The sequence below is a fragment of the Seriola aureovittata genome, chromosome 4 (assembly GCF_021018895.1).
Source record: "Seriola aureovittata isolate HTS-2021-v1 ecotype China chromosome 4, ASM2101889v1, whole genome shotgun sequence".
NCBI lineage: Eukaryota > Metazoa > Chordata > Actinopteri > Carangiformes > Carangidae > Seriola > Seriola aureovittata.
The window spans coordinates 21,260,832-21,279,791 of record NC_079367.1 but is presented as its reverse complement, the minus strand read 5'-3'; the positions used below and the strand labels follow the sequence as shown (position 1 = coordinate 21,279,791).

The 18,960-nt window shown below is 36.8% G+C and overlaps 1 protein-coding gene across 14 annotated transcripts in view; it reads right to left on the bottom strand.

Annotated features, from left to right (window-relative positions):
• synrg (synergin, gamma) overlaps positions 1-9,871 on the bottom strand; it is a 53,259-nt gene extending 43,388 nt beyond the window's left edge. For all 14 annotated transcript variants that reach the window (XM_056373511.1, XM_056373517.1, XM_056373519.1 and 11 more), the window contains exons 1-4: positions 9,822-9,871; positions 2,459-2,499; positions 1,106-1,242; positions 498-625 (exon numbers count right to left, since the gene is read on the bottom strand). In XM_056373511.1, coding sequence (XP_056229486.1) covers positions 498-625; positions 1,106-1,242; positions 2,459-2,499; positions 9,822-9,856 — 341 coding nt within the window. In that variant the 5' untranslated portion in view covers positions 9,857-9,871. The remainder of the gene's footprint in view (positions 1-497; positions 626-1,105; positions 1,243-2,458; positions 2,500-9,821) is intronic.
• Between the last annotated feature and the right edge of the window lie 9,089 nt (positions 9,872-18,960).

The following is an 18,960-nucleotide window of genomic DNA, read 5'->3' as shown; positions in this document are numbered from 1 at the left end:
AGGCGAATAGAAAATTCCAAAAAGGATTCTTATTGACAATGACTGATACAATTCATATTGAAAGAAGGACGGACAGTCATGGTCATTAATTGAAGTATTGGACAAATTAAAATTGTGACCTGATGGCACTTAATAAAAACTTGAAGGATCATAAAAGCAATTATAATTCATCCTGACAAAAAATGAATGCTTCTACCAAATGTAATGACACACTATCCAATAGTTATTGAGGCATTTCTCTCACAACCACAATTGTCAACCTCATGTTGGCACCAGAGGAGAAAGTCAGGGGATCACCAAAGTCATTTGGACCAAGAATGGCTGTACAATGTATGTACACAGCAATCCATCTAATAGTGTGGTGAGTATGACCAATATTGCCATCCCTAGAGCCACAACGCTAGTGTGGCTAAAAGCATCGTCAGCGTCTCTTTGTTTGATGTGAGCATTCATGCTTATACACAGTCTCTTTTTATTGGTGTAAAAAAATGTCTTACTGGTGCTCCTCAGCCATTTGTTTCTGCATGTCAGCAGTGTACTGGGGTCCAGCAGGTCTCATACCCATAAACTGTGGCTGACCCAAGAACTGCATCCCAGAGGTCTGCATCCCAATCGCCATCCCGCCCTGTTGGAAACCAAAACAGAACAACAACAAAAAAAAAAAGCACATAAGAAAGCAGCTCGGAAAGATCATTTGCATTCCTACTGTCACACTCCTTTCACTTGATTTAAACACTCACACCAAGAAAAAGCAATGCAATTCAGAATCACATTAATGGTACTAATCATGAATAAAAACACTTAAACAGTTTGTGACTAGATTGATTTGGATGCAAGCAGGGTTAAAGGGGACGCTAATCCCAAACCTCCACTTGAATGAAATTGGTTAAATCAATACAGCAGAGTTTCAGTATTATGTATTCACCAACCAAAGCTCACATTAGCAAGTCTGTTAAAAAGAAAATACTACAAATGACACAGATGACAAAACACCTAAAGGAACTAAAAGAAGGACAATTTCTACCTCAAAATACTAACAGACAAACAGAGAATCAAGAGGATGATTAAAAAACTCCAAAAACTTAGTACAGATTCACAAGTTCACCTGCATAGGCATGGCTCCTGGGGGCATCTGTCCTCCAAAGTTCATTCCCATCATGCCCTGCATGTTAGGCTGCATGACTGGAACGATAGGGAAGCCCTGCTGTTGCTGCTGCTGCTGTTGCTGCATGGGAACCATGCCTGCAGAAACACACACAAACACTGTTATGATGTACTGTGGACATGGCAAAGAATAGTGTATTCAATTACTATTTGAAGCATGACAGTAAGTCCAATTTAAAGTACACTGAGGGAAAGTTAATACAAGTCCGGACTTTGGAAAAAAAAGCCCCCAGAGTCTGGACATAATTCAGTATTGCAAATCCATTTCCTGGTGAGCTGGAAAAAGACACAGGCTCAGCAACAACCAAATCTGTTTTTCTGGTGACTACTGTGACAGCTTGGAGCAAAACAAGAGGAGGGAGGGGAAAAAAGTGGAAAAGTGTGTGCTTGTTTTCACAGATGCTGTGTAAGCTGACAGCCAGAGCTGAGCAGCCAGCTTCTACTGGAGCCTCCAGATGATTCACCATGTTAGGGCTCAACCGGGCTGAATAAATGGCTTATTTAGGAGGCTGCACATATTCTAATTTGTCTGACTAAAATGACATTGCTAACGGGAGCATGTAATGACCCCTGAGAGATGCCTGTCCCAGTGGTGTGTGAATGGTTTATCAGGAGTCATACTGCAAAGTCAACAGCCTAAATATGAGGCACACACACAGCTAAATCATACTACATCTGAGGCCCACAGTAAACAGTGCTGGGGATAACAAAGGTATGTATTCCTTGCTGCTACTTACTTCCGCCTAATGACTCATGGTGCTCTTAAATGGCAATGACCAAACGTTAACAGGAAAGACTAATGAGAAGTAAAGCTGAGGCAATCTGGCCTGAGTTTTTTAGACTTCACTTCTGAATCTTTAATGAGGATCCCTGTTCTAGGTCATTTGTGAACCCAACAAATTAAACATGTTCTGCATTTGTGTGTAATCAGTCAAAGTGCATGTTGTGCCCTGAATCTCAAAAGTGAAATTGTATTTACTTGTTTGGAAATCAGCTCATTAGTTTCTACAGTAATTTGATTCAAACTACAATCACAACATAGAAACATCAAGAAATTGTATCAACATTTTTCACAACGCTGCGCTTTTTACCTTTTTTTTAGTCTCAATCCAAATACAATAACAGACTTAGCGCACTAGATGATCAAAGAGTGACCTTCAACACGCAAAAATGCTATGTTACTGAGCACACTGAAATTCCCTTGTATTTGGACAGCTTCTGATGAAATTTGACAAACCTATTTTTTTTAAATCAATTTATAAGAGCTGGTAATGTCAACTGCAGAACATCTCACCTTGTGGCGGTCCCAAGCCCCCTCCAACAGGATACATAAAACTGAAAGAGAAAAAAGATAAATACAAGTTATAGGATTCAAACTAAAGCTAAACTAATGTAATATACTAATATCACATTAGGTAAGTTGTGTACTTTCTATACGAACTCATAAAGTGAGATACATATTCCATAGATGTTTTATTCTGTAGATGTTTATTTTCTGCTGTGGTAAATGAAATGAATTTCCCAGTTGTGGGATAAATAAAGTTAATCTAATCTAATCTAATATACAATTGCATAATGTCCTCATAAGTCTTGAAAAATGCATAGTATAAGGGTATTACTGCATCGTTCATGTTTTCCCACACCTAAAGCAAGTAAGTAAAAGCAAGTAAAAAAAAGTGGCAAATGATCAGTTTAAGATCTAAAATAGATTTAAAATATAAAATGAATGGCATTGTGAATGATATTTTGGAACCAATAATCATTTAATGTTAGTGTTGATGTTTTGTAAGTTAATATTTTAAGGCTAGGTGGGTAAAAAGAACACTTAAAAAGTAGGGTAAAGGTAAAACATGTAAGTGAATGAGATGTTTGACAGTACAGCTATATCTCCATGAAATGGTCCTTTAACTGGATGTGGTTCCATTGTGTATATAAGTGTAAATGCCTATCTGTTGTTATTATTTACACAAATGGATCTGGATTTATTTGAAATGACTCAACTGAACAGAACATAAAAGCCTTGTTTGCTATTCTTAATTGTTCAATTACATTATTAGATGTGTGTACAAACAGCTGCTTGAGAATGACTTGCTGTTCAGTTTTTGACATGTTTTTAATCATTTACTGCTTCATTGAGTCAAATCACATCTGAATGCTGCATGAATCTTATTGTGCTAATGCTGTCATTCCATCTCCAAACACCACGTTAATAAAAACCACTTCGACTACAAACATTAAATCTGTCACATAAGGGGAAAAACCACTATGTTTGCTGTCAGCAAAACGCAGCAGTTACAGAACGAGCCTTCCAATGAGCCTTTGTTCAGCAACCTAATAGTAGTTTCAATTTATTCACAAAGACCAGATTCAAAGTCAGCTTTCAAATACTGATCCTTTGAAATTTTAACATTAATGCCAAAAAGCATCCAAACTGGTGCAGTTTAGTTTCCACAGGCAACTTGGACTCTGTCACTGGGTCTGGGCTGAGAAACAGGCCTTCAAGAAATAATCAGAGGAAGTCTCTACAAGTCAGCCAAGTCTCTCCCTCACCAGAGCCAACCCACACAGGCCTTCAGCTATTTGTCAAATAACTTATTACAGCTCTGTTCTTCAGGCCGAAACTGACGATGCAGAAACAAACAGAAGAATAAGCCAGCCAGCCTCTCCTGTGACTGCAAGTACCCTCTCTAATCTAATAGGTGAGCGACATTAAAAGCAAGGAACTAATTGTAAGACAGTTCAAGCATTTACTAATGCAATTATCAGCTCCCCATGGCAAATAAGGAATACATTTAGCTTGTGTTTGACTTCTACACGCAAGATTAAGATTTGGAATTTTGAATCATTTTTTATTACAAAAATTTTTTTACTTTCATCATGAAATAAACCTTTTGATCATTTTGTTGATTTATCAAATATTTTTTTTGTCATAAACAGTGACAGAAAGTGGAAAATTATCATCACAGTTTCCCAGAGCCCAAGATGATGTCTTTCTTATTTATTTCTTTTGTCTTACCAACAATGCAAGACTCAAAGATTTACAATTATATAACAGATAGAAGCAGAAAAATTCACATTTCAGACACAAGTTTTTGGATTTTTAGCTGATAAATGACTTTTTTTTTTCTCAAAGGTGTTGTTGAGTCATTTTTGAGAATCAACTGATATCAGCTATATTTAACAGGTCCTACAGCCACACATTGTCTATATAAGAGGCAAAATGTCAATACACAGAAATATTATCAAGCTAATAAATAAGCTTTAAAGCTGATATTATCAATATTCTAAATTCTAAATTAACAATAGATCAAATGGACTGTGTAATGGGAAACGGGTCTCTTGCAGTGATTTGCCCAAAGAGAGATATCTCTTTCCTCAGGAGTTGGTAGAGACCAAAACCAGAGCTAAAAGGAAAGTGAATATTGGACTTCAGTGGGTGGACACAAAGACTATTGATGCTCCATGTCTGTTGCATGTGTGAATAAACAACTTTAGTCCAATATCACCTGTATTAAATGATAATATAGCAGCGTTGTTTCCACTGCCCCAAGTGGACCAAAAAAGTGAGACAGGACATTTCAGTTCAGTAATGCTATGCCAGAATAAGGCTGTAATCCACAGAACTACTGTAGTGTGCGTTATTGTTTGTCTGCCTTTTATTTCAACATGCCTTAGGTTTGCTGCTGCTACTGGCACACTGACATTATACTAATGTCAATTTATGTGCACTGGTGGTGGTAAATAAATAAAGACTTCTGATACAGGATGGCAGCTTCGTATATTCAATGCAGGGCTGCACACACATTTTATGCATATGGCTTCTTTTCTACAAATATAGATCCAAAATTGACCAGCCTGAAAACTAAAGAGAAATTTTCTTGGTTTTAGTGTTTAATATAGAGACTCAACTGAGGATTATTTTCATTATCTATTAATCTTCTAATTATTTTTTGATTCATCAATTAGTTGTTTGGTGTATGAATGTTAAAAAGAAAAGAGAATAAACCCACAACAACTTCTAATCTAAAGTGATGTCTTCAAATGTCTTGATTTGTCTGATCGAAAGTCCAAAACCCAAAGTCATTATAATGTATCACAAAGATAAGTAGCAAATCCTATTATTTGAGAAGCTGGAACCTGAGAATGTGTAGATTTTTTTCCCTTTTTAACGAATAATTGATCAAAATAGGTGATGGACAAAACGATTAATTGACTAATTGTTTCAGCTCTAATTGAATGAGATTATATGAAAACCTTTACAGGAGCATCACTCATGATTCAGATAATATTCTGAGTATTTAAACGCAATAGTGATTTAGATTTATTTTGCTAAATCATAATTTAAAAGACAAAGACGCAGAGGTTACCCTTCACAGAGCACTGATGTATGACTGGGTTTTTATCTTCAATGATGACGCTTGACTTGTAGGGTTTTTCACATCTGCTCCCTGTAAGATTTGCAGCTTAAAAAGCTTTTACAGGAGCACTAAGGCACTGCTGCCCACTATCCTGCAGCAAATAACAGGTCATGGCTGAGCAGATTAACATAGAAGGAGATAAGCAGTGATAGCAGCTGTGGCCGCCAGGCAGGCCAGTGGCTTGTAAAAGACCTGTAATCATCCAACAGCTATCATCAAACTGCTGGGAAAGCTGGGAGACAGAAGGTAGGGTCAGGAGTTTCAGTCAATGTCATCATCACAGAGGACGCCAACACTCGCCCTAAAATTACTTTGGGCTTATTCTGAAACTGCTACTGTAGATATGACAAGTACTCGTTTACAAACCTACGCAGATTGAGAGGCTATCACTGAAACAATTAGTTCATCAGTTCACAATTAATGTCCTGCTTGATGATCAATAATTTTGCCCATCTATTTATCATTTAAGTGATTTATCAAGTAAAACATTACCAAACACAAAAATGCAATTATTTGCTGTTTTTCTATTTCATATCATTAACTGAATATCTTTGACAGACAAAAAAAACAAACAATAAGAAGACGTCACGTGGAGTTCTGAGAAACTCTAACCAGCATTTTTCACATCTTTTGGCATTTAATAAGTCGCTTAATTGATGAGTCGATCAAAAGAAAGGTAATTAGCAAGCATTTAAAAAAAAAAAATTAAATTATATATTAATTATTGTTAAATACTCATTCACATTTGCTGTTTCCAGCTTCTAAAATGAAAGTATTTTCATGTTTTTCTTTGTCATTTATGATAATGAACAAATATCTTTAGGCTTCGGACTGTGTGGACTCTGGGAAAATATAAGCATTTTTCACTTTTTTGACATTTTACTGACTTAATCATTAATCAAGAAGATAATAAGCAGACTAATCAATAATGAATATTTATTAATTAAATACATTAAAAGCCTAAACGCGAAACAAGATCTGATTTGGATTTGACATACCTCAGATGATTAGTGATTATTTTCTCAATTAATCAATAAATTGTTAATGTCAGAAAAAATTGAAAAATGCCTTTTGCAATTTCCCATTCAAGGTGATGTCTTCATATGTCTTGTTTTGCCAAGAGTCAAAAACCCCAAAGATATTCAGTTTTCTATTGTGTATGAAGAGAAAAGTATTGAATTCTTTGATTTGAGAAACTGGAACCAGATAATGTTTACATTATTTTTCTGTTAATCAACTAATCAGTTAATCGACTAATTGTAGCAGGTCTAATTTGGATCATTTTAGTCACTCATGTGGCCAGGGACCCTTTATTAATTGGGGTCCTTTGAAGTCCACCAGAGGTATTGGACCCAAAGGCCCCTCTCCTGTTACCACAGATTAAGATGGCAAAGACAAATTAAGTCGTCTATTAACATTGTGACCCGACATAAATTCAGCTCTGGCTGTCATAACATACAATAAATGTATTAATCATGTCCACAATTCTCCATGAACAGGCAACAGTAAGACACTCTTGACTAATGGGATACTACAATAGGACATCATCTGACATTCAGGAGGTCAGCTGTCTGATGAAAGATGTAATCACATGGCCTGTTGAAGAAAGAGAATTTTACATAGGGCCATCATCACCTCATCATATTGATATTATGCATCTCTGTCACAGTCTCACATGGGGAAACTACATCCACTGCAACTTTGACTTAACAACTTGGCTTCTTTATATCTATCCATTACACTGACACATTTACTCCAAACGCCTCAGCTGTGAAGCAGGTATTTTAAGCTGCACCACTGCTCCACCTCCTGGCTTTCCACTCTGGCACTCCTGACACATTTTACTCTATTAGTGCTGAATTATCATGTCTGGCAGTAAAAAAACAGTGCACCAAAACTATCCAAAACAGTCCTTAATTCATATCCTTTATATTGAAAAGCTTACAAAAAGATGAAAAGGGATTTGAATGTGCTAAAGATAACAGATGCCCCTGGCAGACATAATAAATAATAAATAATAATCATCTTTTTAACAGAGCTACTCTTAAATTTAAGGCCTTATCAAAAGCAGTACTTGGCTTGGAGTGGCCAATATGGAGAAAATCATCATCATCGCAGTGCATCAATATAGAGTTGTATGTAAAGTTTTTTTCATTATACACATTTTGCTGATTTTGGATGTGAAAAGAAGTAAAACTCCCTGCAGCAAACAAACATTAAAAAGATTTGCCTTTCTTCAAATCTTCAACTCTGCTTTATTAGTGCTGCAAGTACTTATTTAGCCACATGTCCATACATTTAATTATGCCACAATTACTGTTCAATGTTTTTCATTTTTCATTTTTAAGTACATGAGATAAAAAGTAACAGTGCATTCAAATTTTAAAAAAAGGCTAAACGTTTACTGCAGGGGTTGTATTTATTTCTTTTCACTTCAAAAATCAACAAAATATGGTATCAAACCAGTGTTTTTGTAAATAACTCCATTATTATCACGATATAGTACATTTTCTGAGGTAAAAAAAATTTTTTATTGCAACATAGCCCACAACTGTCTGATACAACCAGAGAGATTACAGTGATAGCTGTTGCCTTATTAACAGTACAGAAAAACCATCTGATGGCATATATTGTAGAGTTGCAACGATTACTAAATGAATCCATTAGTTGATAAACTAAAAATGAATTCTCAACTATTTTGATAATGATGAATTGTTGTAGTAATTTCTCAAGCAAAAATGCAAGTCTCATTATGGTGATTTGATGTTTTTCTTTGTCATACATGTTGTTGATGTTTTGGACTTTTGGTCAAATAAAACATCTGAATATATTTTGTTGGGCTGTGGTGAATTATAACAGACATATTTCACTATTTTCCAACAGACTTTCTTGGTTTCATATTACTTTCATTTTAATATTTGGGTGTTGGACAGTTGATCAGCAAAATAAGACAGTAGAAAATGTCATCTTGGATTCTAGGCTATTGTAATGGGTGTTTTTCACCATTTTGTCATTTTTAATAGACCAAACTATTTATCAAGAACATAATTTATAAATCAACAATGACGATAATCTTTAGTAGCAATGATATATTTTATTTCCTCCTATAGTCATATCACTGACCCTGTTTGTCTGATAAATTAGGTCAAATTTTCCCACTGAACTCCCACTTTACTTGAGAAGAGGATTGACAATCTACAAACCATCATCAAGCAAACAAAACTGACTTTAGTCAAGAGATATGTAGCACAAGTCAATATCAGACATTAGCAAAATGGTTATCATATAAAACAGAACTATATCCAGCTCCTCTCATCACATCTGCCTTCCCATTGCTTTTTCTTGCTGCCCAAGCTCAATTACACAGTCTTGAGGGCTTTGGTTTCACCTGTCGGATCAGTATCACCTGGCTAGTCTGCTTGTAGCCAGAGCATATTTATTATTCAAGCAGCTCCAGCTCAGCTTATGAAAAAATCATGAGGCTGGCCTTTTCATCTCCTCTGCAGACCATTATCCTACTGCTTTGATAAGATACCTGAACATCACCTGGACACTAGCAGCTTCTTATTGGCTGGAAATATGAAAGATGCACGAGTGACGGAATTGATTATTGAGGAACTATAGAGGACATATACAGCAGAACAGTCTGAATCCAGAAAGGGGAAAGCAGCTGGGGTTGGAAGAGAAAATATTAACTAATTTAGCAGCTTTTTGTAAGATCTTCATGTGCCATCTGCTTCACCTTCTTAAATACTACAGTGTACCAACACAATATTAAATAAACAGACATATTTTAGTGAGAAAATCGAAGCTAATAAGGCCAGATATCAACACTATCAGCCGTCCACAGGCCTATCTGGAAGAGAGTTGTGTGCATTTATTTTCAATAAATATCATGGTTTTATCACTGGATCCGGAAAGCTCCAGAGATAATAACTTTTGCAGACAGCACGACGGGGTTTAACACGTTGAATGCGTTAATTCTATTAACATTATGGCGTTTTTGTTATCCACTTTGATAGGCAGAAGCAGGAACAGCTAGCTAACGTTAGCTGTGACACCTGACAACCAGCCATCTCATCTCAACACATCAAGCCTCGACTACAAAAACAGCCGTCAGCGCCGTCTTTGGGGTCCCTCCTGTGCGCTAAATGTGAGGCTAAACGGCTTTCAGAGGTGGCTACTTCACGAAAATATTATATTTTTCGGGACAGAGTTAATTTTAAAAGACTAAAATACCTGCTGCCTCCTCCAGATCCTGGCCGCAGCGCCATCTTGATATCAGTGGTCACTAGTAGGAGGATGATGTCAGCAGTGACGAGGGGTGCGTTGGGAGTTCACAGCCCTGAGTTTGGTTTCACAGGCACAGCTCTTTAGCCCTGAATTGAGCCTCTCGGGCACAGCTCTCTGCCCAGTGTAGTGGGAGTTTACAGCCTTGAGTTTGGTCTCTCAGGCACAGTTCTCTGCCTGAAAAAAAATTGAGTTTACAGCCCTGGGTTCAGCGTCTCAGGCACAACTCTCTGCCTGGTAAATTTTGGCAGTTTACAGCCCTACTCTTGCCTCCAGGGCACAGCGCTCTGGCTGGAGAATTGGGATTTTACAGCCCTGAGCTTTGTCTGTCAGGGACAGCTCTCTGTAGGCCCTTTACATTTATTTACTAACATCGTTACTGTTCCTCAAACTTCTCCTTCCTCTTCTTCTTTTTTGGTGTTTTACAGCAGCTGGCATCTTTAACGTTGCATTACTGCCACCTTCTGGTTTTGGTTCTCGTCAATGTCAGAATCAACTTTGTTGGCCCAGTATGTTTGTGCATACAAGGAATTTGACTCTGGTTTGTAGTGGCTCTCAATGTACATACATAGTACATATTACCAATAACAATAAATGCTCAGGAAGATAAACATGCACATACAGTGAAAACAAGGACAACAAAGCTAAACGAATAAACATATGGCTACTACACAAACCAGTAGGTGAGACGAAATAGACACTCATATACATATAGTTAAGAAAAAGATATGTCTGTAAACAAGGAATCAAGTGGTGCAGTATGGACAGGTGCAAGGAGTGCTGAAATGAATATCAAAAGCGTAATGTAATTAGTTTGTTTATATACATACAGTAGATGGTTATGTACAGTATGTGCATGTATACACATCTATGTAGCCTACAGTTGTAAGGCCCGCTTGTATTAGCCACGAGAAGGATGATATGTACGTGTTATTTCACAGTATGAGTTTTAAATTAATATGAATGTGATTTGTGGACACAGAGGGTGCTTTAGTGTTAAAGAGTAATTGCACAGGGATTGTTTCTGATATTATGTTTATGAGAGTGACCACACTCAGTAACAAGAGCAGACTTTTGGACTCCACTGTATATCCTATGTGTTGTACTTCCTGACAATGCTCACTACAGACTGTGGGATGTTTCCCTCTGATGAAAAGTGTGCTGTTAAGGTTCGGTTCTCATTCTGCTCACTGTGACTCATTCTTTCCTTTTATTACATTATTGATCCCCGTCACCCCGACCTTGTTCTGTACTGAATGTTAATGTCTCCCTTTGGCTTCATTATCCCAGTCCTGTTGCCACTCTTGATTAATTTACCTCCACACTAAGCTTTTTCACTTTGTGACTCATTTCTCTTTAGTTGATATGTTCTGCCTTTCAAAGCCACAGCCAATAGATGAAATGGAAATCATTTGAGAGTAGCTACTGTGTTCAAATAAAAGTTGATTTTAACTTTGTTTTATTATAAATCACATAAGTGCCTATTGAACACAATTAATTTTGAGATGGAACTATTACATCCTTGGATGTGGGCTTTTATGATAATGAAAGAAAGTTCAAAAACTGCTAACTCTCCTGCTCCCATATAATATTCTTCCTTTTGTGCTGCCACCTTCATGCAGAAGGATAGTGGTAGTAAGAGGGGAATAAGCAGGAGGAAAGACACCCTCGAGCCATGGTTGGTCATGAGTATGCCATGGGTTTGATATTGGTTGGTGTCTGTCCCCTTACTCAACCTCACCCTAACTAACCCTAAACAGATATATATTACATACCTTGTTATCTAGTTCCACCTGAGGGGTAGAACACAGGGAAACAAATTTCCAGCACATCTATGTCCTCAGTCAGCAGAGGTCAGTATTCATCTTGTTTGCTGCTTTGCTCATGCCCTGGACCCTGTTCCTTGCTGTGACTAGACATGGATCATAAAGATAGAAAGCTGTGTTCTGCACGTCCCAACAGATGGTGTCAGTAAACTAAATATTAAAGGTCTGTGATAGTTCACTGCAGCACACGTAACCTTTTGAACAACATTTCCACCTTAAAAGTAGCTTTAAAATTACAAAAAAATTATCCACACCGTATTACAATATCTTATATTCTGTATCTAATTGTTCCAATGCATTATTAAAGATATGTGATTTGTAGGTTAACTAAAGTATTCAACCAAATATTATATGAAATGTAAATACTCAAGAAGTCTTTTGTGTCATTTTATTGACACTTTCCTGTAATTTACTTGGTTGTATTCAATCTTTGTTTAAGTACCATAAACATTTTGGAATTACATGCATGTGTTGTTAAGATTGTTTAAGTGTGCCAGAGGATTGTAATGCTGAATATTTATGCGCCAAGATGATGCTAAATACACTGTATATTCTTTGATAAATACAACACAGTGTAATTCCTAAAGTTGCACATAGACCATCAGTATCATCAGTGTCACCTGATCCACTCCTTGTTGTACTAACACAGCTTGTCTGTGTAAGACACTGATTTCATATTTTGTCAATAAATGATTATCTCTGATTTGCTTGATGAGCAATATGTTATTTATACTGATATTCTTGTTTTTTGGTGTATTGGACAGTAGCTGCATTAATAACCTGACATCTTGTCCAACATTTTTACTGGCTGCTTGAAGTATTGAGGACTATTGTGAGTCTGGACAAAAGTGATTCAGTTGGCGGTTTCATTGTTACACCAATGACAAGGTGGAGCAACAAGGAAAAGCCTCTCTGGCATTGTCTTAGCGGGAGTTGTTGTGAAAGATTTACAGCTTAATGAGAGCAGTGTAAGGCGTCAGATGACAAGATCCACTGCTATCCATCACCTGGTCTGCCCTCAACCTTTCCTACACCTCAGCTCTATTCAGCAGCAATGATTCAGAGTCCATATACATGACAGAGGGACGAATGCAACCATGTAGGCCTCAGAGTGACTCATGACTGGGAGAAAAACTCATTTTAACACATGAGGAGAAAAGCATTGTTTTTACTGTATTTTATGCAGGTGGTGACGACACTGTGTGGGAGGTTTTTCCTCAGGATTTAATTAATTTTTTTACAATCTCACAGTAAATTATTCCAAATTCACTTGCAGTATAATCACAGCAAGTATCACTCAACAGGGCTGAGCTATTATTTAGGAAATTGAAGTTTTGTCTTCAGTCTTTTGTCTCTGGGAATTTGAAGGAAACTTTATATTTTACACTTAAAAGTAAAATACACAGAGTGGATTTTAACGGCTAATTTTGTTGTTTTTTAGATTGTAGACTAGATTCTTTAACTTTAATAGTTTAGACAAAAAGAGAATAGAATGAAATTAACAGATTTTGTATTTCCCCACCAGAATAGCAATGTGGCTAAAACAGATCAATTGAATAAGTAAAAACATTTGGAGAAAAAAAAGTGTCTAAATAAAAATGTCTTGTGCTCGGGGAATTAAGACTCCTGACCTCTGTATTTCTAAAATCCTCCATGGGAATATGACAATCTAACAAAATATAACACAAGAAAGCTGCAATATACCTCAAGACAACTAGAGACTGAATTAATAAACAGGCATTCGAGTACTTGGATTCAATACTTTAGTTTTTCTAAACTGGCTGCAGTGCTGCAGGACATGTCGGGCATGTCATTATCAATATGTTTGTCAATTATTTTCTTAAATAAAAATGTCATAAAAATGGAGAAAAACAACATATTAACATCTTCAAATCTTCAACAGTCAAACCCAAAGATACTGAGATTACTACCACAGAGCGAAAACTATTCCTATCTAATCTAAAATATTCACATTTGAGAAACTGCTATTTGTGAATGTTTGGCTTTTGCTTAGAAAATTAATCAGAGGATTAATTAAATATCAAATTGTTGCCAGTTAATGACCAAAGAGAAACTCCTTCTTCAGCAGATGAACGTGAAAACAGCCTTTTAGTATGAAACTCTGCGCAGTGAAACTCAAGCATCTAAGTGATGTAACAAATGATCAAAACACATTTCTAAGTGAAGGGGACTTCAATTATCACACTTGTGATTGGTTTGTTTATGTTAGCTCATTACAAGTGTTTGGATTATTTTCTGCTGCTCTTTATTGCTTCTATTGAGACTCATTAAAAAGACGATTAGGCCTCGTCAGTCTCCTGCCCCCTCCTCTTCTCTGAGTCCATTCACAGGCCTCTGAGAGCCGAGTGTGGGCTCCCTCCCTGCTGTGAGTCAGTCAGTCAGGTCCCCTCTCGACGGCTGGATCTGGACTGGATGTGGGCAGCCCCCCAGAGGAGGTCTGGCGAGAAAGGTGAACATTAACCCAGGTCCCATTCTGGGCATCCCACTAGTCCTCATAAATCATTAACCCATCCAGCATCAAGCCCGTGACAGCATCAGCATGACAACATCAATCTGTCAGGATCCCTCTAAGCCAGGGATGCTTACAGTTTCTCAGCCTCAGATGCAAATACAGTGAATTTGGACTCATTCTGGTGAAAGCAGACTTGCACTTTTACCCTGCAGAGTTTCATCTGAAACACCTCACATGGCCCTAATATTTAGTTTAATGCTTGTTTATACTACATGATTTATTTACCAGTTACTTTTCAGATTGAGATTTTACATGTTTAACTTATGAGGAGCACATAAAACATGATGCAGTGCTTTACTACTTAGGTATCCTGTGGTGTACTAATTATTTGAAACTGCCTGCACAAACTTCAGCATAATTTCACTTATTCTAATGTGACTTGTGCTGGTATCAGTTGATGTAAAACTGATTTAGTTTTATGAATTGGCTACACAAATTAGAATATTATGTAACAACATCCAATAATATACTTGTATATTGTGTTATAATATGACTTTTACTTGTACTGGAGTGTTTTTAGTAATGACATTTGCACTTTTACCTGAATAAAGGCTCTGAATGATTTATTATTTATGTGTTTTGATTACCTTATGTGCAGGATATACAACCAAATAATCTTTTTGTCTTTATTTGAACACACAATGTTCAAATAAAACAAAAGTGAAAGCCAAAGATTTGAAGTTGCACAGTTGAGAAATAATTGTTAATAATTGTTCTTCTTTGGTCGCTGAAAGAAGGTCTAAAGAGATGTGTCCCTGAATCCATAATTTTATATATTCCAGTGTACAGATGATCAAACGTTAGAATGGGGGTTTTACTTTTTCTGTGTTCACTATCTTTTTCTCAAACTCCCAGAAAAGTAGGCCAGGTCCTCTATTTAATTATTATTCATTCATACGTACCCAATATGATACAGTACCTGTTTCTGTCAGTGATTTATGAATGTTGTTGTAAACTGGAAAGTCATCTGACAGTGAAGATTCAAAATCAGTTTTCTTTATTTTTGTAGGATTGTTGTTGAGTCATTCTGAAGATTTGGTGTTTTGTAAACCCACATTACAATATACACTCTATCGATTCATTCAATTATTCATTCATAGTCATAATGCTTTAAAACAGTTTATTTCTACTGCTCTCTAATGTTGTTTATCATTTTTATTCTGTTTTACGTCTTTATTTTCATCTTATATCACAATTTACTCCATATTTAGATTTTGTAAGCCTACATGTTTACACTTTCTTTAATTCAAACTAATAGAGTTTGTTTCTAAACTGTTATAAAATTCAACTATAAAGCACTTTGAAACTCCCTTGTGTATGAATTATGGTACATACTGTATTATTTGTTTGCCTGATTAACAAAACTGTTCTCTTTACCGTGACATTCTTAAAAAACAAAACCTGTGTGTATTATATAGAGGGAATTATATCTGATACTTGTTGCACAGTGAATGAAATAAACTCAAAAAGAGATTAATGTAAGCTAAAGGATATGTCATCATATTAGATCATATTAAACCTAAGAACTGAATGCTAGTGGGTTGAAATGAACTGAATAAAATAATTTGAGATCAAAAGGCACCTATCTTTTCATGAGTCCAGCTTGGCTGTCACTGTAGGTGGTACTGGTGTCAATGTACGGTGAAGGGTGCTGATTGTTACTACGGAGGCCTGACTGATCTCCATCACTGTGCAGGAACACAACAGAGGCCTCCTTGATCAGGGCTTTTGATGGAAGACTCCTGTCAGAGCAGCTCCATACATGTGTATGTATTTCTCCATAGAAAGGTCGGCGTAAACTCTGGTCGCAGTGACCAATTAGCCCTGGCAGAGAGTGGCCTCCTGACCTTTGACCCCTGCTGGGTAGTCTTATCCATTAACCCCTTGGGCCTCAGCTGGAGTTGATGTAGTATCCTTTCTTCTGGCGCTCTTAAACACACGGCCACATTCACCCTGCAGCTTCCATTTTCTGTCTCTTTGTCCCGCTCCTCTATTTTCCCTGTGTGTCAGCTCGCTTCTCGTGTTGACCTCTCGAGTCCTCGGCCGAACTGAATCTATCGATCGACTTCCATCACAGCAGCAGACAAATAGTTTCACTCTCTAACAGAGCATCTTCTGCACTCTGTTTCTCTCTGTGGGGCTTCATCTGTCATCTTGTTCTCACACATAACTTCATCACTGCTGCATCTTTTAAGACTTTTGCTTTATTTATGAACTGCGTTAACTTGAATTTAAAGACAATGCAAAGTGGTTTGTGCTTATGTTTGTATGAATGTGGGGATTTATGTGCAAAGGCTAATTCCTTATACTGTGGTACTAAATTCTCATTATATGAGTTCTGTATTATATCATTTCCTGCAGCAGAATTTGTTTTCCATTTCAGCCAGTTTTGTCTTATTTCACCCCATTTACATATTTAAACATAAATATATTGGATTGTTATTAGTTTCCCACATTAGTTATATTAAATTTAAAGATTTAACACAAACTTTATTACAATTCTGTATAGTCTTGCAGAATAACTTACCACTGAATACACAGTGTGAGGGGTTTTTTTCTTTTAAATGTACAATATGGCAGATGTGAGGTTAATCTATATCTGATTGATTATTCCTTCCTTGAGCATACGTGTGATCAACTGTATGAGTGCTCCTCTTCAAAGTTACTTTCACAGGAGGAAGTCACATATCAATTAATAACTTACTCAGCCAAGAACATTTTCACTCTTAAGACTTTCTGGAAATGAGTATTACACGTGTCTCATGTTTTTAATGCTGGTTAAGAGGATGGATGTTTTGATCCTTTGATGCTGCACTAAACCAGACAGTTGTGGAAGAGATGATGTTTATCTCATAAAATTGAATCAGTACTGTCCTGAAGACTGTTTGGAGTTCTTCTCTTTACTTCAGCGTCCTGGAAGATGAGAGCTGCCCGGCATCTGGACACATCAAGTCTGATTTACAGCGTGTGGCCAGCGTGTGTGTGTCATCATTGCAAAATGCGGTCCAGCAGGAACTACCACAGGGGTGGTTCTGAGCACTTTGGCAGGTGTTAAAGAAATCTGTGGTCAGATTTTGTCACTGCATCGCAACTGTGTAAGATACAGTCACAAATCTTTACAGGTTTGTAGTTGAGATCAAAATGAAGGGTTCAAAGATGGTTGTGGTCCAACAGGTCAGAGCATTAATATGACGACGGGCATCGTGGCTGGTGTGATCCCATCCTGAGAAAGGTCTCTAGATCATTTACTCTTTGGTGAGGTGCAGGGCAGGAAGTGATGGCGGTCAAAGGATGTTTTGGGTTTTAAATCGGTTCATTTGCATTAAATTGATTCCTCAGTGTGGGTAAATATTAAGTTAGTAGTTATGTGATTATGTAAATAATCATACTGAAAGTTATCATACTGAAAACATGTCCTTCATCAGGCTGTTTGGTAAAAGAACAGCCTGTTGCAGCTAATTTTAACTTTATGCTGTATTTACATTAACATTCAGCATGCGTAATGTATATAAACATGGGAGCAAAACAGAAATTAGATTTAAGTCAATTATGTGTGATCAAAACATCAGTTGGCTCAGTTGATAAGCTATGTTGTCATGGAAGGTTAGCAGAACTCGTAAGAATAAAACAGATCAATCAAGATCATCTAAAACTGACCTACAGATCACCCCAGTGTTTCCTGATCAAACACTTACACTTCAAACAACAAGACTTATAAAGCATAACCAGTGCAATAAGCCTCATAGTATAATAACTAATTGGTCAACAAATATAAACTGTGTTTTTAGCCCAAAAGTTCTTTAACACATTTCTAAGTGTTCTGTTATTCAAAAACCTGCAAATGAATTGAGTTTGTGTTGAAGCCCGAATTCACAGCTGAACTAAATGTGTTTAGAGAGTTTAGTGTTGTATTTCAGTCTTTAACAGATGCAAATGAGCCTGCCAGTATTTCAGTTTCTTTTAGAGAAAAGAGTAAAAGAGACATTGGTCAGATCTTTAGAGGCTTCCTGGGTCTGAAAATCAAAGGTCTCATTGAAAACCAAATAGAGCAACATCAGAGGATTACAAGGCTTTCCCCAGCAGGGCTCCGTGGTGGAGGCTGCAGGTCAATGCAGGGATAGAAAAGCAGAGTTGGGATTTTGCCAAGTAGCCTAATATAAATCCCAATCCTGTTCGGTTTTTAAGCTTAAAAAGTGGCTCTTATACAGCTATAGTGATTTTGCAACCTTTAATTTTAAAGCTGATTTATTTTACTGCTGTTTAACAGGCCACATCAACCCCTTTTACTATTAAGACAACTGGACAGCGAACAAAGTGTAGGCTCATTATATTTTTATTACTTCAGTGACCGCAGTATTGTTTAGCTGTCAGTCCTTTTGACTTCTTTCTGCACTTCTATCTAGACTTCAAAGAAAGATACTTTAAACTGCTATAAACATTTTTTTTATATTAACAAGGGATCATATGGCTACTTGTGATTTAAAAAGTGACTTGTAATGAACCCACAGACTTATCTCCTGCCTCTTCAGTTCTCAGGGCTATTGAGTCTTAGTCTGTTAGCTCATTGTTTTATTTTACAGCTACAACTTTACTGTTTGAGTTCACTCTCATCAGCATCATTTTCAGGGCATAGCTTTCCTTGTTTCTTTAAGTCAATTTTCTTTTTGTAAAATGCATTTTGAAAAATCTGAATTAATTCAGATTACACATTGTTAAAGTTAACTAGTTG